The 23417-nt window shown below is 40.6% G+C and overlaps 1 protein-coding gene across 1 annotated transcript; it reads left to right on the forward strand.

Annotated features, from left to right (window-relative positions):
- Nucleotides 1–559: 559 nt before the first annotated feature.
- On the forward strand, nt 560–13182 carry ING2 (inhibitor of growth family member 2). The gene is made up of 2 exons (XM_001364247.4): nt 560–1339; nt 8790–13182. The coding sequence occupies exons 1-2, from the start codon at nt 1165–1167 to the stop codon at nt 9458–9460; spliced, it is 846 nt and encodes a 281-aa protein (XP_001364284.1). The 5' UTR covers nt 560–1164; the 3' UTR covers nt 9461–13182.
- The last annotated feature ends 10235 nt before the right edge of the window (nt 13183–23417 follow it).

Consider the following 23417-nt stretch of genomic DNA (forward strand, 5'->3'; position numbering starts at 1 on the left):
GGTTGGGAAGAGGGAGCCTACCTCCCATGCCGGCAGCCCCCACGTGCTCAGGGAGCCCCAAGCGGGGGGCTTGTGGGGCGGGGCCTGCAGGGCGGGGCGGGGCGCGGAGGAGCCGAGTCCAGACGCGCGGCATGCCGGGAGCCCCAAGGCCTCGCTGCACCCTGGGAACTGCAGTCTCCCCCGGCCTCGCTCCATATTGAAGAGAAAAAGGGGCCGCCAACTGCTCCATTTTACGCCTGGGCAGTGCCGCGCTGGCTCTCCCAGCTGGGAGGTCGTTCGTCAGCAGGGTGCAGCGAGAGTCGGGCCGGGCTCCGGAAGATCGGGAGGAGGGCAGGAGGGAGAGAGGCGATGGGAGGATAGTGCCTCCACAAGCTAGTCGGCTCGCCAGCCGAGACTGAGCAAAGGGGCGGGGTGACAGCTCTTCTCCTTTAAGAGGGGGCGGGGCAGAGCCTGCCGTTTGTCCTCCCCTCCTCCTCTTCCCCCTTCCCTCCTACCCCAACCTCCCCCAGCCGCGAGATGACAGACCAATCACCCGGGCGGCCGGAGGAAGGCGGGAGAATGCGAACCCTTCTGTCCGGCGGGAGGGGCGGACACCGAGCCTTATAAGGGCTGAGCCCTGCGCAAGCGCAGAGGCAGCTGCAGTCGGAGGGGAGGGGGGGGCCAAAGAGAGAGGGACCTACACACTCATACACACACAGACACACTCACACTCACACCGCGACACTCTCACACTGGTTACTTGGGGAAACTGGGGAAGAGGAGGACGGTCAGTGGAAGCCGAGTAGCGAAGGGAGCCGGGAGCAGATTGTGGGCGCGAGGGAGACGCAGAGCCCCGGCAGCCGTCCCGGACGCCCGAGCGCCGCGTCCCCAGCAGCGGCGGCGGCGGCGGTGGCGGCACGTCCTGGGGATCCCCGCTGCCGGGGCGCTGAGGTGGGCAGCTGATCTCTCTCTGCCCTAGGACGTGTGCCCGTGGCTGGGTATGTGAGGATCCCCCAGGGCAGGGGGCGGAGGGAGTCAGTCGGCTGCGCCCCTGTGAGGGGCGGCGGGGTCTGCCTCCCCGGCGGCCCGGGGGGCCGTGGCGGTGCATGTGTGACCGCTGGATGCGGAGGAGGCGGCGGCGGCGGCGGCAGCAACAGCAGCAGCAGCAGAAGCAGAAGCAGCAAAATGTTAGGACAGCAACAGCAGCAGCAGCTGTACCCGGCGGCCGGGCTCCTGGCCGGGGAGCGGGGCCGACTGCTCTCCTGCTACGTGCAGGACTACCTCGAGTGTGTGGAGTCGCTGCCCCTGGACATGCAGCGGAACGTGTCCGTGCTGCGAGAAATAGACACCAAGTACCAAGGTGAGTGAAGGGACAGGCCGGGAAGGGCGTCCGGCCAGCCGGACCTTCTGACAGCCCCGTGCGCCCGGGCTCGGGGCACTTTAGGGGGAACCCGGGCGCTCGTTGCAGCCAGGGCTGTTGCTGGCTGCGAATCAGCCATTTTATTAGTCCGGGATCGCTCCTCCGGCGCTGCCCCGTGAAAGAAGGAAGGAGGAACTGCGGGTTGACCGGCTAGCTCCGGCCTTGGGGTCTGGAGGTGTGCGGGTTGGAGGAGGACGGCTCGGCCCCGGGTCCCCTCTTCCCCTAAAGGCAGATGCATTGGAACGTGCTGGGACTGGGGGTGGGGGAGTGGGCATCTGGGACGGTCCCCGAAAAGGCCCCTCCTTCTCCCTCCTCCCCCAAGCCTAGAGGTCTCCTTTGCTCTCGCACCCCGGGGTAGGTTGGCCGGTTCGGGGGGCTGCTTCTCTGCCTTTGCTCGGCTCCTTCCGCTAAACAGTTAAAAGGAGGGAGGGGCTCGGCGGTGAGGAGGGCGGTGAAGGGGGGTCGGGTCTCTGCCCTGGAGTGGGCGGTGCCTCCAAGCGTAACGCTGTGGACTCGAGGGGCGCGCGCGCTTCCGTGACTGGGGCGAGGAGACCCCCGGGGGCTTGGGCTGTAAGGCTGCCCAGACTTCTGCAGCGCGACTCCCCCGTACGCCAGCCAGCGGCAGGGACGCTTCCCGCAGCTGGCGCGTCCCCGGCGCGCGCTCCGCGTGTGTCTTGGGGCCCCTGCGTCACTTCCGGGGTGGGCCTGGCTGAGCTTGTCTTTCCCTTGCTCTCCGGTTCTCCGGCCCCAAATCCGGTCAGGGGCTGGCCCCGGGATCCGAGGTGGAAATGTGTGCGGCTCCAGAAGGCGTCCGTTACTGCCCGTGGCGCTGCCTCGGCAGGGGGTCGCAGTTCCTCCAGGACTCACTCGGCGGGGAGGGGTGGCCTCGATCCCCCAATTGGGCCTCCGCGAGCCGCCCGGAGCGCCCTAGACTACTTGTATTCCGGACCCCCGGGGCCCCGCCTTCTCCCCTAGCCCTTCCCCTCACTTCCCGGGCTTGGGGCTGAGGCTCGGGAAAGCAGGTGGGGGTTGGAGGCCAGAGGTGAGGGGTAAAGGAGAAGATGGTACTTGGGCTATGCTTGAATAGAGGAGAAAGCTACGGATGAGCGGCGGGGCACCTTTGCCTCTCCACAGACCTTCCCAAGACCATTCTACAGTTCCCTTAGCCGTCACCGGCCATAGCGAAAGGCATCTATCCTAGTTCCTGGTTTAAACGTAAGCCTGTAGCTGCGCCCACCATTCCTTGCTCTTTCCACCCCCTTCCAACCACCAGTGAGCTTCCTGCCTACAAAATGCCCAGACTAGGAAGAAACTTCCTTGATCCTTGAGTTAACAGCAGTCCCGTCTCTTTACCTTCCCTGCCAGTCTTTTTAGGGAAAAAAATATTCGATCCCTCAAAGTCTGACTCCTCACTGCTCTACTGAAACTAACCTTCCAAAGATTACCAAAGCCCCAGTCAATATGGCCACTTTTAGGTCTTTATGCTCCGTTGAGCTTTTGTAGCATTTGACAAAAACTATACCTTCTGCAATTTTTTGCCTTGATTTCAAGAATACCATAATCACTGATCCTAACTCCTTTGCTGCCTCCTTATCCTCTTTCCGACCTCCCTTAATTGTGCCTGGATCCAATCCTTGAGCTCTGTTGATTTATTTGGCTCTTTTATATAGATGACTTCAGATCTGTGTTAGAGAATCCTGCTTCGGACATTTACTACCTGTGACAGTGGACAAATCGCCCAAGTTCTCTGAACTTCATTCAGTTTCCTAATCTGTAAAATGAGTGTCTTAATATTTCCTAACTCCATCTTATTATGAGAGTAAAATAAAGCATTATATTTTTCTTCACTTCCCATAGCACACAGAACATCTTGAAACAGAATGTTAGAAGTGTAAAGGACCTTAAAGAGCTTAACTCCTTCATTTTGTAAATGAGGAAACTAAGGCTGATATCAATGAAGTCGTCCTAGATTTTATAGCTGATTCATGAAAGAGCTAGGACTAAAACCTAGGTTTCCTGATCTTTGGGGCACTGCTCTTTTCTACCATGTTTGTTCTCTACATGAATGTTTCACTGATAACTGTTCAGCCAAGTTTAGCTTAGCCTCCTACCAAAAAATTAAAAACTCCAAAGCCAAAGAAGTCCCATAATTTCTCTCAATTTTGCCCCTATTCCTACTGCTGTGTGCTGCCCAACCCTCCCACCCCCCAGTGTGTGGCATCCCAGGGTTGTGTAATGAATAGAAGTTCAGCTGCTGAATCATTTGGGTTCAGGCAGCTTCAAGTTGTCTGTCTGACACACATTGACTTTGTTTCCCTGGGTAAGTCTCTTAGCCACTCAGTGTTCTGAGCTTTTCAAGGTAGTGAGGCCTTCTATTTCCTAACAGATGGAATTCTAGGTCTCTTGTCTGGCACTTGATGCCCTCTGCAAGCTGCTATTTTTCCACTTGTATGGCTTCCTCATACTCTGCATATGGAAAAGAGGACCAAGTTTGGTGTCAGGAGATACCTGATTGCATTCAGCTCTGATACTTAGTCATATGACTCTAAGCAAGTCAGTTTACCTCAGCTTCAGGTTTCACATATGTGAAATGACAATAATAATTATAGAAATAAAAAATAGACATCTCATAGGTAATCTCCTCTAACACTCTCATGTGACAGATGAGAAAACTGAGGCTGAGAAGGTGAAGTGACTTGCTCTAGAACACTGAGATTTAAATAACAAGGATATTGTGATAGGCAGCTGTTGGTGTAGTCAGGAAGATCTGAATTTGAATTTGGCCCCCTAGGCCAGCTATTTAGCCACTGTTTACCTCAGCTTCCTTATTTGTAAAATGGAGATAATAATAGCACTGATGTCTCAGGGATGTTGAGAATCAAATGATTATAAAGTTCTTAGCACTGTATTTGGCACATAAATAGGCACCCTATAAATGTTAGCTATAATCTTTTGTAAAACCTAGTGGTAGAAATGCCTGATGTTGCTCTCTGCTATCATTATCTCCATGCCATTCAACTTAGACTGCTCACCTTCCAGTACATGTTCTCTGCTTGCCTATTACTTTGTTCATGCTTTTCCTAAGCCAACTTAATACCTGATGAATTTTCACCCATGTTTCATCTCTCCTTTCTTTCATAGAGATATCACTTTGCATTTCAATTATATTTACTTGTAACTGTCATCCCCATTAAACTATAAGCTCTGAATAGGTAGGGATAATGCCTTATCTAAACTTGCAATCTACCAGGCATTCAACAGTTGATTACATTTTAATTTCTATATCCTTATTTTATGTTTGAGCTGACCTGTGATTTTAAATCTGGAAAACTTCTCACTTAAAGGGGAAAAAAATCCTCCAAGTTATTTCTTATGATCTTAATCTGTGTGGTTGCCTTTTTGATATATATGTATGTATGTATGTATTTGTATATATATGGAAGTTTAGAAATAAGACTAGGACTTTTAAGATTTGCCTATTGAATGTTTTTTCTAGGATGAATATTAAGCATTTTAATCACTTTTCAAGCTTGAAACATTTTTTTTAAGCAAATATTTAGTCATTATAAAGTTAATGCCTTCTTTAGAGGTTGGGGCAGAATATTTTAAAACTGATAAAAATGCCAGGGTCAGATTTACTGTGCTGACTACACGTATAGCTATAGTTTCAGAGGAATAGTGCACCTTTATGAGACTGAACAGCCTGGACTCCATTATGGCAATAACTCTTGTTTAGACAAATAGTTGATTTCTAGATAAATTCAAGGTAACAATAAATTGTACCATAGCAACAGGAATACTATATGGTGAACAATTGTGAATAAGAGCTATTTTCAGCAATACAATAATCCAAAACTATCGTGGAGAACTTATGTTAAAAAAAAAAAAAAGATAAATCTACTTCCAGAGAAAAAGCAAACTTTTTTTCACTCTCAATTTTTTTTTCTATTTGAATTTCCTTCCACAAATAGATTAATATGGAAAAATGTTTTTCAGGATTATACATGTAAAATCTATATGAGATTGCTTATCATCTAAAGAGGATGGGAGAGAGAGGGAGAGACTTTGAGACTGAGTAATCTTGGGAAAATGTTAGAAACTTTTTACATGTAATTGGGGGGGAAATTAAATTTTTTAAAAAGCAAACAATTTTTACCATAAGTGCATACTGACTGTCCTCTCAAATGTCTCAGTCTGATATTTATTTACTTATTTTAGATCTTTACTTCTGTCTTAGATTTATTCACATCCTATATTTTACCTACTAGATTCACTCTTTGAGGGCAGGTTCTTACTGCTTTGTCTCAGTGTACTACAATGCTTTGCATGTGGTGAGCATTTAATAATTATATTTTAATAGGTTTGTATCTCGTGGAGATTTCATCATGTGCTGCACTGGGTACACTTCAATACAAAGAATATGTACACACTGCACTAAGCACATTAGAGCCATATTGAATTAGAATGATTCTGGGGTTATGAATCTGGAAGAGGGAACATTTGAAAGATAAATGGATTCTATCTTATAGAGTAGATCAAGTCTATAAATAATTAAGGAGGAAGCAAGATTGTTGTGTGTAACTTTGGGCAAATAATTTTTAAGTATTTCATTTGTTAAACTGAAATTTTCTTATATAATTTTGTTCTCTTTTTCTTTCAAAAGTTACTTTTTTCACTGGCATTTATTATGTCTCTTTCCCATTGCCACTTCCCATTAAACAATTTTTAAAAACCCTTCTGAAGCTCCAGACTTTTTTGGCCATCTCTCTCCACTGCTGTGGCTCCTTCTGCCACAGGGAGTTCCTATAGGAACCTCCATTTGGAGGAAGGGCCCAGAAGTACATTCCTTTTCCTTCCCCTTTTATATTTGCCTTCTCTGATAGAAATGTTAGCTCTTTGTGGGCAGGGACTGTCATTCTTTTTTGCCTGTATTTGTCTCTCTCAGTTTTTCCCTTTCTCTCTTATGCATATACATGAGACAGGCCAGTGCTCCATACAAGGGAAGCACTGCAGAAGTGCTTCTTAACTTGATAACAAATATGCATAGTGACTTGAAAACACTTATACACAGTACAGCAAAACAAATTCTCACCTTTGCTAGGTCTTATTCCGCATTTTCAGTCCTCTCGATCTGTGATTTATCATTGCATCGATTAGAGTTCTGTTGTCCTTCAGATTTTTTTCCATAATGTTGACTATTACATAAATTGTTCTCCTAGATCTGTTCATTTCATTGTGTATCAGTGTTATAGATGTCTTGATTTTCTATGAAACTATTTTGTCTTTTTTTTTCTTTTTGTGTCACAGTAGTATGCCATTCATATACCATAATTTGTTTAGATATTTCCTGATATTTGGGTACCCCCCTTAAGTTCCAGTTCTTTGTTACAGAATTGCTATAAATAATTTTTGTATGAATACATGGTTTTTGGTTTTGTTTTGTTTTTTTTCTCTCTCCCTTATATAAATCTTTTTGGTGTATCAGCCTGGTCTGGTAGTGGTATAGGCTGGGCCAAAGAGTACATATAGTTCAGTAACTTTGGGGACATGGTTCCACTTTGCTTTTCAGATGGGCTAAACCTTATCATGAATGTGACTGTTTTTCTTGCTTCTATATTACAATACTTATCTTGTTACGAAATAATTTATTCAGTGTTTGGCATTAAGCACCAAACATTGGATCTATACTGGGCACAACCCATTAAGTACCATATTTATAAAATTGCAAATCACCATGGATAAGATATGGGATAGTTGAAATCAGTTTGTCCTGTTTCCTCCCATCTGTCTCCTCCTTGTCCTTGTTCATTTAAAAATTGTTGCGTCTAGGAAAAAGTCAGTCACAGCTTTATCATTCTTATTTCCCTAAAGGAAACCTAGCTGATTGATAAAGCATTTAAGATATCTAAATAAAAGGGAATGGTTTGAGCTTTTGAAATAATAGGATAGCTTGGGCTAAGGGCTTTCTATCTGGTGAGCTGCCATACTGTGTGGCATGTGGGCTTATTGCTAGCCCAAGTGACTGGATTACTCAGATAGTGGCCAGCACAGAGTTGGCAGAGGCATCGAACTCCAATTGAAAGGAATCCCTGCAGGCTTCATATTGACTTGGAAAACTGAAAACTAACATTATCTTCTATTTTTTATTTATTTTATTAAACATTTTCTAATTACATTTTAATCTGGTTCAGGCTACATTTAGGAGTTTTGCCAGCTGAGCCCATGAGTTTGATACCTCTGGCCTACTGTAGGATAAAAAGTTTTGGTAGAGTTGCTTCTCATGCTGGGAAAAAACAAATTTGCAAGACAACATTTTAAGTTGGTGTTTTAAAGATGTTGTAATCTGGTTCAGGCTACATTTAGGAGTTTTGCCAGCTGAGCCCATGAGTTTGATACCTCTGGCCTACTGTAGGATAAAAAGTTTTGGTAGAGTTGCTTCTCATGCTGGGAAAAAACAAATTTGCAAGACAACATTTTAAGTTGGTGTTTTAAAGATGTTGTAAAATATTTGTCAGCAGTTAAACCAAAATCCATTGCCTAATTATATAAAGCAACAGGATTGCTATAATGTTGATTTTTATTGCTAATAGTATCATTGATATAGAAATATACTGTGGAAATCTTTCATGTTGGAGAATTTTAAGTCATGGGAGCCATTCAACCAAAAAATTAAGATATTAAGTGTTCTTTCTTATAATTTAAAACTAAATATGAGTAAATCGGGGCAATGCATTGTTTAAAACTTTGGCCAGGGGGGCAACTGGGTAGCTCAGTGGATTGATAGCCAGCCCTAGACACAGGAGGTCCTAGGTTCAAATCTGGCCTCAGATTCTTCCCAGCTGTGTGACCCTGGGCAAGTCACTTGACCCCCATTGCCTATACACAGTACTGATTCCAAGATGGAAGGTAAGGGTTTAATAAAAAAACAAACAAACTTTGGTCAGTCAGGATAGCTAGATATCTTGGTGAATACAGAGCCAAGTCTGGAGTTGGGAGACCTGAGTTAAATCTGTCATTCCTATACTCCCTAGCTGTGTGACCCTGGGCAAGTCACTTAACCCCATTTGTCCTGGTTTGCCTGGTCTTTGCCCTTCTGCCTTAGAATTGTTACTAAGGCAGTAAGGGTTTGAAAAACAAAAAACTTTGTCTTAGTCAATTAAGAATTTATTGTAATTTCCTTTTTGTTTTTTTTTCTTTCTTTTTTTGTTTCCATTAGTTTTTCTGGATGTTGTGTTTCCATGTTAGATTTGTTAAATTGTTTGGTTGGGTTTATGGCATTATGTTTTAAGTTGCTTCTATCCAAAGTACTCTAATTACTTTTTTAAAAAGTGCACCCTCCCCTCCAGAAAACTAGAGCAATATTCTGATTTTTTTTTTTTACATTTTACAGAAGCATTAAAGGAAATTGATGATGCCTGTGAAAAATACAAGAAAGAAAATGATCCACATCAGAAGAAACGCCTTCAGCAGAATCTTCAGAGAGCATTGATCAACAGCCAGGAACTGGGTGATGAGAAAATTCAAATTGTTACACAGATGCTTGAGCTGGTAGAGAATCGGGCAAGGCAAATGGAATTGCATTCACAATGTTTTCAAGATCCTTCAGAAAGTGAAAGACCTTCAGATAAGACAAAGATGGACTCCAGCCAACCAGAAAGGTCTTCAAGAAGACCACGCAGACAGCGGACCAGTGAAAGCCGTGATCTCTGCCACATAGCAAATGGCATTGAAGACTGTGATGATCAGCCACCTAAAGAAAAGAAATCCAAATCTGCCAAGAAAAAGAAACGTTCAAAAGCCAAACAGGAAAGGGAAGCCTCACCTGTTGAGTTTGCAATAGATCCTAATGAACCTACATACTGCTTATGTAACCAAGTGTCTTATGGGGAAATGATAGGATGTGACAATGAACAATGTCCAATTGAGTGGTTTCATTTTTCATGTGTTTCACTTACTTATAAACCAAAGGGAAAATGGTATTGCCCAAAGTGCAGAGGAGATAATGAGAAAACAATGGACAAAAGTACTGAAAAAACAAAAAAAGATAGAAGATCGAGGTAGTAAAGGCCATCCACGTTTTAAGGGATTATTTGTCTTTTATATAATTCATTTACTTTACAGAAAATGTTTTAGGATAAATGCATAGGGCTATGCAATAATTTTTAATCATTAGTATTAATGGAGTATTAAAAGTTGTCGTACTTTGTCTGTGGTTTACTTTTCTGCACTGAATAACCAAATGTTTTCAAGCCAGGTGGTCTTAGAATAACACATGGAAAGAATTAGGAACGGTGGGAGTATGGTGTGAACAGGTTGCTTTTATTTTTCTCCACAAAATTATACATATCTCATTGTCACTTAAAATGGAAATGTTGTTAATGGGTAAACACCAAAGGTTTACTAGCATTTAATTCTTCTCTACACTTTAAAAGTTTTTAGACTCTTCAGCTGATGTGAACTCTATTTTACCTCTGTGGTACATTGAATCTTATCTCTAGTCTCATGAAGACTCATTTAAGGAGCTAGAGAAGAAAGTTAATTTAGGATTCCATGTGGAATAATGTACTCTCATCAGAGTACCTTGCTGTTGTATTTTTCTTAGCAGCATTTTGATATACTGTCAGTAATCCCATTTGTAAATGACTCCTTTTCACAAAAGCAGCTATTAATCCGCCTGTGTTTTAAAATTTAAAAAGTTCTCCTTAATAAATTTGGGCACTGCAGAATAATTGGTATACCAAAAATACTATCATTAGGTTAGAGTGGCAGAATTTAAGCTCATGTAGCAGTATAGGTTCACATTATTTTGGGGCATTCTTCAAGGTGTATTGTATTTTCCTGATAGTGAAAAACAAAACAAAACAAAACAAAAAAGCCAACTCTGAATTTCTGTGTGATCTGCTGGGGTGCCTGGGCACAGTTCTAATTATTTGAAAAGCAATATAGTTATCTTTAATATCTGTATATCAAACAGTTGTTTTAAATAGTTTTGCTGTCATTTAAACAATTTGCTTTCATTTAAACCATTTCCATCAATGATGACACATCATTATTATTTTAACTTGGAGTTGTATTAATATTCTTGACTTTCTCGTATTGGTGCTCCCTGATATGTTTGCTTTGAATGAATATGATTTTAGGAAAATGCAGTTAATCACGTGTTTGTAAAATGGTTTTCTAAGAGTCTTATCTGTTAAAGATAAGAATGTTGAAGGATGTATGTTTGGAGATTTTTGTTGGCTTTGGGGGCTTTAGCTTTATCTATGTATAACCTGCCTTGTTCTCTTCCTCTTTGTTTCTGAGCCTGACAATCTTGATTCTTATTAACATGGTAAAAACCCTATCTGGGTCTAAGAAGTGTTTACTATGTAAGCAACATGTTGTTGTGGAAAGAACATAGGACTCTTTAAGAGTCAGACTGTGGTTTGAATTCTGACCCTGACACTTAACTAGCTAATTCATGTTAGGCAAGTTGCTCAGCTTCTCTGCCCCCGAATTTCCTGCTCTGTAAGGTGATAGACTTGAACTAAGTCATCCGTGAAGTCCCTTACAATTAAAATTCTCATTTTCTGTATTAATATGAATTAGAGTGAAGATTTTAAAGGCAAGTAAAATCGACACTTTTTCGAAACAAATATTTTCTTTCATCTGAAATATGAAGCATATAAAAATTTAGCAAATGGGGAGAGTTTCTATCCAACAGCTAGTTTTGGTTGAGTTTAGATGATCTTATTAGTCCTGGGGCAAACATCAGAAAACCTGATTTAGGAATTCATTCATTTATACAGAAAATGTAAGTTATTAACATTAAGAAATTCCAGGCATTAGGATTAGAGCATTCCTTATTCAAGACAATTTCGTAATATAGTTTCTTTGTTACTAGACTGTCACGAGATTGGTTTTTGTATTTTTATTTTTTGTGATCTATATTAATGCTTAATGGTTACAAAGTGCTTTCACATATTTGATTGTCATACCAGCTGAGATCAAGTGGGGGAAAAAAAATATATATATATAGTGCTTTGCAAGCTTTCAGGTGCTATCAATGTTAGCTTGAACAATAATAATACCAGTTAATGTAAGCATAAGCCTGGTTTAATTGTAATCTGCCAAATGAAAATTGATTAAAATAGACTTGTTTTGAGTACTAGGACAGTGATTAATAACTTGTGAATAATAAGACTAGTTTAACAGGGAAGAAAGGAAAATATATAGTTGCCTGGAAGTTTTACTTCCTAATGTGGGAAATATAGTACTCTTAAAAATACCCTTATTGCTGTGTGACCCTGACTTCAATTACCACTCTTCTGCCTTGGAATCCTACTCAGTATCAATTCTAAGACAGAAGATATGGTTTCTTAAAAGTTTACCCTTATTCAGTTTTTAGGGTACATATACTTTCATTATTAGCACCCACCTGTGTTCTGGGTTATGTGTACAACTAAGAGCATAGTTGGCAACTCAACATTCTATAATAAGGGTGCATCACCACCAGGTTTGGTAAGAATTTCTTTGCCTCATTATCCCAGGAAAGTCCAGGCAAATGGTTGGGGGTAAGGGAAGCGGGTGTCATGGATTAATAACAGTCATGAAGAACTGGGGATCCACAAGGAAAGAGAAATATTTAATTGCCAGTACCAAATGAACAATTGTAACCAATTTTCCTCTTTAAAGTTTTTCAAATTTCACTGTCCCCAAACAAGTTCCTATAATTCAGACTTCACAGATTCAAAAACAACCCAACCCTACACTCCACAGTACCAAGAATCAAAGAATCTACACTATCCATGACAGGTGGCCATTCAGACTCACCACTATAGATGGGAGTCTTGCTTGCCCTTTTCAAAAGAAAAAAAGAAAGAAAGAAAGAAAGAAAGAAAGAAAGAAAGAAAGAAAGAAAGAAAAGTTTTATTATTGCCCCTGTAAGCACAGTTACTTCTCTGTGATGCACTCTTCACATCCATCCCACCCTCACCCCACCCCCAGTAGAATCCTTCCTCGGATTCTTAGATTGTAATAGAAGTATAGTTAGAGCAAATCACACATTGACCACATCTGAGAACAGGTCCCATTCCGACTAGAGGTGGAAGCATGTATTGGCATCAGGCCTGAAAGCCATGAGGTCCCTGCGAATCTTAGGTCTCTTCAAATTTTCCTTTACGTTTTTGTGGCCATTGTGTAAATTGGTTTGGTTCTTGCCTGTTTTGCTCCACATCAGCTCACATGAGCCTCCTCAAACTCCAAATTCTCAATGTTTGTTATTTCTTAGTTTACAGCAACATTCCATCATACTTACAATTTGTTTAGCCATTCCCCCAAGGACGGTGGTCATCAACTTTCCTTCTAGTTCTTTGCTACTACAAAAGATGCTGCTATAAATATTTTAATGTATATATAGGATCTTCCCCTCTATCTTTGACTTGTTGAGCAAATGCCTAGAAGGAAGATCACAGGGTCAGAGGGTTTGGTGACTTAAAAATAAAGTTGAAAACAGTTTTTTTGAACCATTATGCCATTCCCTAATTTTGCCGACAGTGCATTAGTGCTCGCTACTTTCCAAGGTAGCCCATTTTACTTTTGGTTAGCTCAAACTGTTAGGAAGTTGGGGGTGGGGATTTCCTTATTTTGAGCCAAATGTGCCTGAACAACTCTTACCCTGTTGGTCTTGTGTGTCCTTTCCTTGTTAGATTGTAAGTTCCTTGAGGGGGAGGGATTGTTTCATTTTTGTCTTTGTATCTGCAGTGCCTGGCCCATAGGTGCTTAATAAATGCTTATTGATTGTTCTAAGTTGTTCCTTCTAGAGCCAAGCAAAATGGATTGAATCCTTTGATCACAAGACAGCCCCTATAAATATTTGAGGACAGCTTTCCTGCCCTCCCTAAGTTTTCTCATCTTCCATCTAAATAGCCCTCTGGTTCTTTCCACTCAAGCCTCCTATGCATGGTTTTAAATCCTCTCTCATCGCTCTGTCTTGATAATAATAATAATAATAATCCAAGATGTGATTACAGGCCACCTGTGATTTGGCCAGAATAAAGCCTGCTTGGGGTTATAAACCTCATTTTATTCACAATAGCACATTTTTAACACTGAGGACTATCAATTCATATAACTTTCTATTGAGCTTACAGTCCATTGGAACCTCTTAGTACTTTTCACATGAACAGCCATATTTGAACCCAAGTATTCCAGGTATAGAACTCTATAAATCTCTGTTAAATTTCACTGTATTGGGAAGGCAGCCTGATATGGCTACAAACTCAAGAGTTAGGAGATCTGGGCATTAATTCAGACTGTGACCCTAATAGGTACATATGTTGGGGTGGTCATGAGGAAACCTCAAAAGTTGGGAGTTGTTATTCAGCCCATTGCTCTAGCCTATTGGGATTTGGGGATCCTGATAAGTTTACATGTGGCTTTTTATTTCTTTTTCAATGATGAATCTGTGGCCAAGAGAGGTTAGTTTATTTGCATAGGGTCATACAGCCACGGAGAGAATCTGAACCAAAGTTCTGTTGACTACCCTACATTGCCTCTCAAGTCACTGGTGAAGGTGGCAAATAGAACCCTTCAACACTACTTGAAACCCAGTCCATTTTTATGTATCCCTTTGGTAGTTTTGTGAAGCCTATGGACTCCTAGAAAAATGTGTGCATAAAGGAAACAAGGTTAGCAAAAATAAACTTTTCTACACTAGGTCATGGATCCCCTGAAGTCCTAGGTTAACTCCAGAGTAGTCTCTGTTCCACCACTGTCAAATCTGCAATTAGTATCCAGTCTTTTATCTCCAGATCTTGTTCAAAAGCACAAAAGACTGTCAAATGCCTTGAAGAAATTGAACTCTTCTGGTTCAGAAAGGTGGCAAAGTGGGTGAGAGCCAGGCGTGGTGTCTGGAGGGCTTGGGTTCAGATATGATCTCAGACACTTCCTAGCTGTGAGACCCTGGGCAAGCCAATTGCTAGCCCTTACCTCTCCTGTCTTGGGACTGATACTTAGTATGAATTCTAAGGCAGAAGGTAAGGATTTAGAAATAAAAAATTGAGTTGCACCTGTGATATTTTCTTGGTGAACCCATGGACGGTTTAGAGGCCATCCAAATTCCTTTTACAGATAAGGAGATGAGTCTAGGCTGGTTTAGCATGGCCAGCTTTGAAGCTTGATTCTAAAACAATGATCTTTGTGCTATACTGTTCTAGCGTGGGTACCTTTTCCCCTTTTGAGGGCTTAATTCTGCATTTAATCATAGACCTTCTCCACTTCTAACCTAAAGATTAGACTTCCCAATTAAGAAAAAGATAAAAGTGGAGTAGGTTCTCTTTTATTGTTTTGTCTAAGGAACAGATGTATTCTTTTACCTTCAGCATAGTTGCTAAGCCTATGATTGTTGACCACGAGCCTCCATGTTTCACATTTCTCCTCTCCTTTCCTATTTGCTTACACATCCCTTAACAATGTTACTTGATATTTCCCAAGGTACCCTATCTAAGGTCTCCCTTTCTTGGGGAAATAGACCTTCACAACTAAACTGAGGCAGAATTGTCCAGTGTCCCTCGTGGTATACGCAGTAGGGAGAAGGGTGCAGGAAATGCTCTGGGGGCAGAGTCCAACTGGGGAAGGTGAGGAAAGGATGAGCAATTGATCCAAGAAAGAGACTGATCACCCAGTGGCATTCACCACATACTAGAAAAGTTAACTGTACACCAATGTTCCTCAATAGCAGATTTGATAACCCCAACACCGATGATGAAGAGACAACATTGCACATTTTATTCAAGGGTTAAAAACAAGATATTACTTTGAGGTGTCAGAGGAAGTTTGTCAGCAACATAGTAGAAGGAAGGTTTGCTGGAGGAAATGGTATTTGAGTTAGGCTAGAATATATATATATATATATATATATATATATATATATATATATATACACACACACACACACATAATAAACAACACAAGAGGGAAGAGGAAGACATTCCAAGCCCAAGAACAGCCCAAATAGACTCCTTTACTTCTTGGAGTCTTCAGTACCAGCAGGTCCTTGGTACCAGCCTGGAGGAAAAAAATGGAAACCTCAAAGAGGCTTATTATATTAACCATCTATTTTATGGAAGAAGTTTGATTAACTTATTTCTGGTCTTGAGAAGATTGCATGATAATGAATCTGGATGAAAAAGTCTTTTAAATTTATTGGATACTAGTAAATTTTATCATGGATAAGTCTGAACATAATAGAAATATATTTGGAATTTTTTTCATTTCAGTTTCAGAAAATTTAGTCCAATGGCAGTGAGGTAGAGAGTCAGGCCTGGAGATGGGAGGTCTGGGGTCCAGGGTTCAAATGTGGCCTCAGATACTTTCTGTGTGACCCTGGGTGTCACTTAATCCCAATTGCCTTAGCCCTTACCACTTTTCTCTCTTAGGACTGATCCTTAGTATTGATTCTAAGACAGAAGGCAAGGGTTTAAAAAAAAAAAGAAAGAAAGAAAAGGAAATTTGACTACAAAGCACAGACATTCATGTGAATAAAGTTCATAGGAGGACCTCTTATTTTCCACTCAATTCTTAAAGACTTGCTTATTTGGCTGTAGAAGGAGGGAGGGTTGCCAAAGGAGAGCTCATTGTCAGTGGCACCTCACAGCAAGGGAAGAGACAAAAAAAATTTTAAGAAATGGCACAATTTAAAAAAAAAGGTAGCCATTTAGGAATAGGCAAAATGCCATCTGCTTGACCCTGGAATCAGTAAAGAGAGATATGCATATTCTGGGGAGGCAGGAAAATGTATAATTGTTCCAGCAAACATGATTAAAATTGTTTTCCACAGTTTAGGGTCATGGTTTGATTATCTAAAATTTTAACTTATATGATACATCCTGAAGATGGCAGATAAAGGAGATATAACAGTATGACTCTAAACACCTATTTTCCCCTGAAATAGTTGGAATCCTTTGAAGCATAATAGCTTCGTGCAGTAGACTCCTGTTTAACCAAATGCAGACTGGCCACTGAGGAATAGCTAAGGATACCTATTAAATTGTGAAAGTAAGGCTTCATTCCCTTCCATTCTTTCAGGAAAAGCTTTAGATCTCAACAAACAAGGATGTCCTGCCCTCCCTTTAAGCTTCCTGTAGTTTTGTAAAAAAAAAATTCCAGTGTAACATTCTCCATTATCAAGGCATATTATAGCTATTCTACACATGACACAATGGAGGGACCATTGGATTTCAAGCCATGGGATCTGGGTACAAATCCCACCTCCATCACTTGTAAGCAGAGTGACCTTGGGCAAATCGTTTAACTGCTTTAGGCTTGTTTCCTTTATGTGTAAAAGGAAAAGGACTGGCTAGATTATGGCCCCTTCCAGCTCTACCTCTGTGGATCTTCTCTTACATGGGAGGCAGCTATGATAAACCTAAAATGACAGATTGGTTGGGAAATATCAGCATGGCAAATGGATCCAAATCACACAGCAGCTTCTCTATCCTTCACTTAACTAGGATATGACTGAGGACTTTCATGACATAGGGACATATGAATTAGGAAGCAGGAAAAGTTTGAGCCCTAAGAGTTGTGCTGGATTGGTTTTTGTTTGTGTGTGTGTGTGTCTGTGCGTGTGTTTCTGTCCCATTTCAGTGAATTTGGTGAATATTAATCCCTTGAGCATCAGGTCCTCCCATTTCCAAATAAAAATCAAGATACATTTCAAAGTAATATGTAAATCAGTAGGGCATCCATCATCTGTGTCACTGGTCCCCCTATGAGACAATTGTTCTCTGTACTTAATAGCTAGTATTTACATAGCTCTTTAAAGTTCACAAGTGCTTTATATATATTCTCTCATTTAATACTACAACTCCATGAGGTAGAAGCTATTATCCCATCACCCTATTTTATAGATGAGGAAATAGGCTAAAAGCAAGTGACTTCACCAAAATCACAGCACTAAATGAGTGTCTGACGCAGAGATTTCAACTCAGGTCTTCATAAACTTGTTCAGCACTCTACCCAATGAGCCTCCCAGTTGCCTCATACATTTATCTTTAATATATGCCATTTCCCCAATTATATGTAATAACAATTTTTTAAAACATTATTTTATTTGGTCATTTCCGAGCATTGTAATAACAATTTTAACATTTATTTTCCAAATTTTTGTGTTCAAATTATTTTTCTCCTTCCATCCCTTTCCCCCCTCCCTGAGGCAATAAACAATCTGATCTAGATTGTGCATGTAGAATCATGCAAAACATTTCCACCGTAGTCATATTTTAGAAGAGGACTCACAGAAAACAAAATAGAACCAAAAAAAGAAACTAAGAAAATAAAGTAAAAACTAGAATGCTTCAGTCTGCATCCAGACTCCATCAGTTTTTGTCATGAGTCCTTTGGAATTGTCTTGGATCATTGTATTGCTAAGATTTTTATAACTGATCATCCTGCAATATTGCTGTTACTGTGCACACTCTTCTGGTTCTGCTCACCTCAGTTTGTATCAGTTCATGCAGGTTTTCCCAAAATTTTCTGAAATCATCCTTCTTGTCATTTCTTATAGCACCATGATATTCCATTACAATCATACAACTTGTGCAGCCACTCCTCAATTGATAGACATTCTCTTGATTTCCCATTCTTTGCCACCACAAAAAGCTGCAATCAGCATCTGAAAACTGCCTTTGACCATTGATCAGCTTGGGGAAGACTAAATAAATGTGGCTCATTTCTCTATATAATTTGAGAAGTGGCTGTCTCATACTGATGAAGACAGTATATTATATTATAATCTTCTTTAAATTCACTGAAAATTTCATTGTAGAACAACTAGAAGAAAGAATGCTTATATGATACTATCGAATACATTTCACTGTGCTAGAATGGAAAGATTCAAGAAACCGTGGGAAGATCTAGATTTGATACATCTTAGCTGTGACCATGGGTAAACCCCTTAACTTTTCTGAGTTAGTTTCTTTAATTGCAATACGAAGATAAAAACATTTCACTACCAATTCACAAAGTTGTCTTGAGAGAAACAATTTATATGCCTTAAAGGATAACAAGATTGTGAATCCTAGACTCAATATTTGACTGGTAATTTCATTGTTATATTCATGGATAACATTTCTGCCCCCAAATTTAAGCATTATGCCTAAAATTTGTTAGTAGAAGTAATTGGGAAAATGTCAACTTTTACTTTACTTTTCTTTATTATTGCTGTTTGGTTGGGTCAAACTCTTTGTGACACCATGGGCTGTAGCAATCCATGGGGTTTCCTTGACAAGGATATTAGAGTGGTTTGTCATTTCCTTCTCCAGTGAATCCTTTTGACAAGCAATCAGAGGCTAAGTGCCTTGCCCAGGGTCACACAGCTAGGAAGTATCTGAGGCTGGATTTGAACTCCAGGCTCAGCACTCTATCTACTGAACCACCTAGCTCCCCCTTTTTTTCTTGCTAGTAAGCATATATGATACTCTTCCTAAATAACTATAGGGACAGAACCTGCAATTTCACTCATCTAGTGAACTCCCATGTACAGAAACACCCTTTTTTGCAACATATTCATAGAGATTGCCTGGAATAGAGGTGCTAAATAGGTGGCCCATAACATATCCAAGGGATGTCCAGACCAGATTAAAAATGGAAATGGGAACTAGTTAACAAAATAAAAAAGAATACAATAAACACGGTTTTCTAAATCAATATGCAGCTGCAAGGATCCCTAAGTATGGTTTTGTGGCCCCTATTGCTATTGGGTTGGACATAGGTATCATCAGAGGCAGAATCTAGACCTGAGTCTTCCTAGCTTCAAATAGGCTATGCTGCCTCTTCCAAAGATTTGAAGGTTAAAAAACCCATAAGATCATAGAATTAAAGCAGAAAGAGACCTTAGGCTTTATCTAATCAAACTCTTTTGTTTTAGAGATTAGGAAACTGTGAGTTTTAAAATTTATCAATAACTAAATATTATATTTTATAAAGTTTTATTAATAATAACTAAAACAGAAGAACTGCCTGACTTCAGCCTGGTCGCAGATCCAAGAGAGAGTGGGAGGAGCATACATCCACTTAAATACCAATAACGTGATCTCGCCAACATGGAGACACAGGAGAGATTATAGGGAATTTTAGGAAATACTAAGGACTTCTGGGGAATGAAGTCAGAGGTTCAAAATCTCCATTTATACAACCGAGGCTTGAAAGTTGAGCCATGGACAACTAGTGAGAGAAGCAGTATCTATCTGAATTGGAGTTTTTTGGATTCCAGGCTTCGTTGATCCACTAGGTCATATTATCTCCTCCTTATATTACATGCTGGTGGAATGTTATCCCTGGAATATTTTAGGGAAAAAATCTTTCTATATATATTTTATATATTACATATAAATTATATAATGCATAGGTTAGATGGTTGGGGTTTGGGGTAGAGTCAGGAACTTTAATTCCCAGGACCAAGAGGTTATGTTTTATTCAATAAGCAATGAGGAACCAACAGTGATTTTTGAGCAAATGGGTAATATGGTCAAAAAAATTTTTTTTCTAAGTTCTCCTCTTAATAAAATCAAGCCCTGTTGATCCCAAACTCCAGAAGAACAAACCCTGGGTAACTGAAGTTTTGATTTCAAGGACCAAAACTCAACTATCAAGGTTGGAAATATTTCCAAAACACTGTATATACATCCCATCCTAAAACTAAAGGGAGTGAACATGATTTAACTATTTTCTTGATAACTCAAGTTTATCGATAGGAACATCATTTATTTTACTGGGTTCTAAAGCAGTGATGGCCCCAGACTGCTGAGTTTTTATATTTCTTGTTCCAGAATTTACCTTTACCACACTGCACAACCCCCTCTATGGATAAGAATACAAAATTAGGGCTGAGGGTGATAGGATTTGCAATCTTTAAGAGTGGAAGGAATGACCACAGATTTTTTTAATTATATTTTTTCCTCTAGATTATATATAGATATAATTTAAAATTTTTTAAAAATATTTTTCCATGGTTACATGATTCATTTTCTTTCCCTCCCCTCTTCCCTCTCTCCTTCCAGAGCTGACAAGCAATTTATAGATACAATTTTAATAATTATTTTCCAGAATTTTACCATTCATGTTTTTTTTTCCTTCTTCCCTCCCATCCTTTTCTCCTCCCAGAAAGAACAGGCAATATCATATGGGTTGTACATATGAAATATGTATTTCCATCTTCATGGTTTGAAAGAAGACACATATTGTTTACACTAGAAACAATTTCATGGAGGAAATAAAGCTAATAAGAATGGTACGCTTCAATCTGTGTTCAGACACCATTAGTTCCTTCTATGGCAGTGCATGAATCTTAAAATTTCTCAGACTTGTGAATGTTAAAAATTCTCAGACTCTACCTTAGCACATTTGGTTAAGACCATTCCCCATTTTAAACAATGAAGGTACTTGATCAGGAATGTGAGAACTCTAACCTTACTCCACCCATACTTGAGCATGCTTTAGGGGAAGATAGAGTTGTAAAACTCCTTACTGAACAATGAAAAAGTATTTAACTCATACTTATAGTGAGGCAAAAGCCTTAAGCTAAGTCTATTTTTAGATCTAATACCAAAAAGGTGCTAAGTACCTATAAAGGTCAGGCAACTTGCAAACTTGCAAGGGGCAGGGGGCAGCTGGGTAGCTCAGTGGATTGAGAACCAGGCCTAGAGATGGGAGGTCCTAGGTTCAAATCTGGCCTCAGCCACTTCCTAGCTGTGTGACCCTGGGCAAGTCACTTGACCCCCATTGCCTAGCCCTTACCACTCTTCTGCCTTGGAGCCAATACACAGTATTGACTCCAGGACAGAAGGTAAGGGTTTTATTTAAAAAAAAAAAAAACTTGCAAGGGGCAAAGAGGTGTGAACTTACTCAGAAGTTTTAGTCTACCCAGAGAAGTTTTCCCTACCCCTAAGTTTTCACATCTACCAATCACAGTCCTGTGAAAACATCTACTATGATTGGTAGATGTGAAAACTTAGGGGAGGTGACATAGGAGAAAATTCTCTTTAAAAGGAGGTCAGAAAGGCCTCTGAGGGAGCTTGCCAAAGCTGAATTGGAGGTCAGGAGTCAGAGGAGGTGCTGGGTGTCTCTCTCTCTCTCTTTCTCTGTCTCTCTCTCAGTGGCTGAACTTAGTTCAGCTCAGAAGCTAAACTGGAGGGTCTCACTGAACACTAGAGTTTTGCTTGGAAAAGATCTTGTGGTGAGTTGATAAAAGACTGACTGATCTCTCTCTTAAGACTTAAGCCTAGGCTGGCCTAGCCCTTTTCTCATTATTTCCTCTTACTCTCTCTCTCTCCCCCTTTCATTAATTCCTTAATTTGTATTAATTAAAATCTCCATAAAAACCCAGCTGACTTGGGTATTTAATATTTGGGAATTTTCCCATGGCGACCACTTTATTTTTGATTTAACTCAAGACACTATCTTGAAACCATATTTTTGCGGTCACAGTTTAATCTTTTATCTGTAATAGTTTATGCCAAACACTATTTTGACTGTAACAGGTGGATAGCCTTTTTTTTGTCATCAGTCCCTTGGAGTTGTCTTGGATCCTTGCCTTGCTGATAATAGTTGAGTAATTCATTCACAGTTGGTCATCAAGCATTATTGTTGTTACTATATACAAAATTCTCCTGGTGCTGCTTTCTTCACTTTGCATCAGTTCATATAAGTCTTTCCAAGTTTTCTGTGATTGATTTCTTTATCATTTCTTACAGCACAATAGTATTATGTTACAATCATGACTTGTTCAGCCATTTCATGAACATCCCATGTGAAACTTTAGATTTACTCCACCCTGCTTAGTCTAACAAAACAGGAATGTCTACACCCCTACTTAAGAATTAAGTATTGAGAAGGATGGCCTATGACAGACATGTGCTAGCAAGTGACAATCAGAAACAACTGACAGACCCCTGGGCTGTCCTAAGTCAAGCTTAAGCTACCATTGGTACATGTGAGATGCAGGAAAGTGATGTAAAAACAGTCTATATATTTGGTGTCACTTCATCTCTCAGGCTCTTTTCGCGGAGAGGTAGCTCTGGCGGCAGCACGCTGAGCGTCTTGGCATCCTGGTGTGGTGGCAGCTATTGTCTGGGTTTGGCAGTGAGAATTCTTGATACACTACTGGGGGAAGCTTAGTAACCTAGTTCAGGTGAGGCATCTTCTCTGAGCTCTCTTGGAGGTTAGGCTGATTCTTTTCTCCTTTACCTTCCAAAAAACTATTCTCTTAGGAAAGTCTCTAGTGTTCTGAGAAGACCTCGTAGTAGAGGTCTTTGAACTCCCCCTGGCACAGGCCAGGCAGGAGAAATCCTATACCCCTTCCCTCTCTCTTCTTCTTAATTCCTTCCCTCTATATTAATTAAACCACCATAAAATTTTCAAACTGTCTTGGGTATTTTTATTTGGGATATTCCCTGGTGACCAATAAAAATTAGATTAAGTCACAACCCTAAAATTTCCCCTTACTCCCATCAGTTTCTAGTTCTTTGCCACCACAAAAACTGCTCTAAATATTTTTGTACAAGTAGATTCTTTTCTCTTATCTTTGATCTCTCTGAGATATAGACTTAGTAGTGGTAGGCCACATATATTAAATCAGAATACTTTTCCAACCATCAAATTAAAGTATTTTTGAAGTTCTTCCCTGCCTTGCCATTTCTCATTACTGTTACTGTACCAATTTCTATCCATCTGTCCTGCTTCTTCTGATATATGGCTTAAAATCTTCTATTGGTAGGTTATTGAGCTATGTGTAAAATTAGAGTAAATAGGCATTGAGTGAGGATGAAAGGGACTCTTCTAATGTGGTTTCATGCATGGACTTTGAGATTTTTCTTGGCTGGCTCCTTTCTACCTTTCTAGTCTCTTCACACTTTCCTCCTCTCTATATCCCTGGCGAACTAATTTTTAACTGCTACATGGCTCAGTGGACAGAGAACCAGGCCTAGAGATGGGGGTCTTGGATTCAAATGTGGCATCAGACACTTTCTCATTGTGTGTG

Source organism: Monodelphis domestica, chromosome 6, assembly GCF_027887165.1.
Source record: "Monodelphis domestica isolate mMonDom1 chromosome 6, mMonDom1.pri, whole genome shotgun sequence".
In the NCBI taxonomy this organism is placed as follows: Eukaryota; Metazoa; Chordata; class Mammalia; order Didelphimorphia; family Didelphidae; genus Monodelphis; species Monodelphis domestica.

Excerpts from the sequence above, each read along its gene's own strand:
- ING2 (XM_001364247.4), top strand. The coding sequence starts at position 1,165 with ATGTTAGGACAGCAACAGCAGCAGCAGCTGTACCCGGCGGCCGGGCTC. Across the intron at positions 1,340-8,789 it reads AATAGACACCAAGTACCAAG|AAGCATTAAAGGAAATTGAT; the intron begins GTGAGTGAAGGG and ends TACATTTTACAG.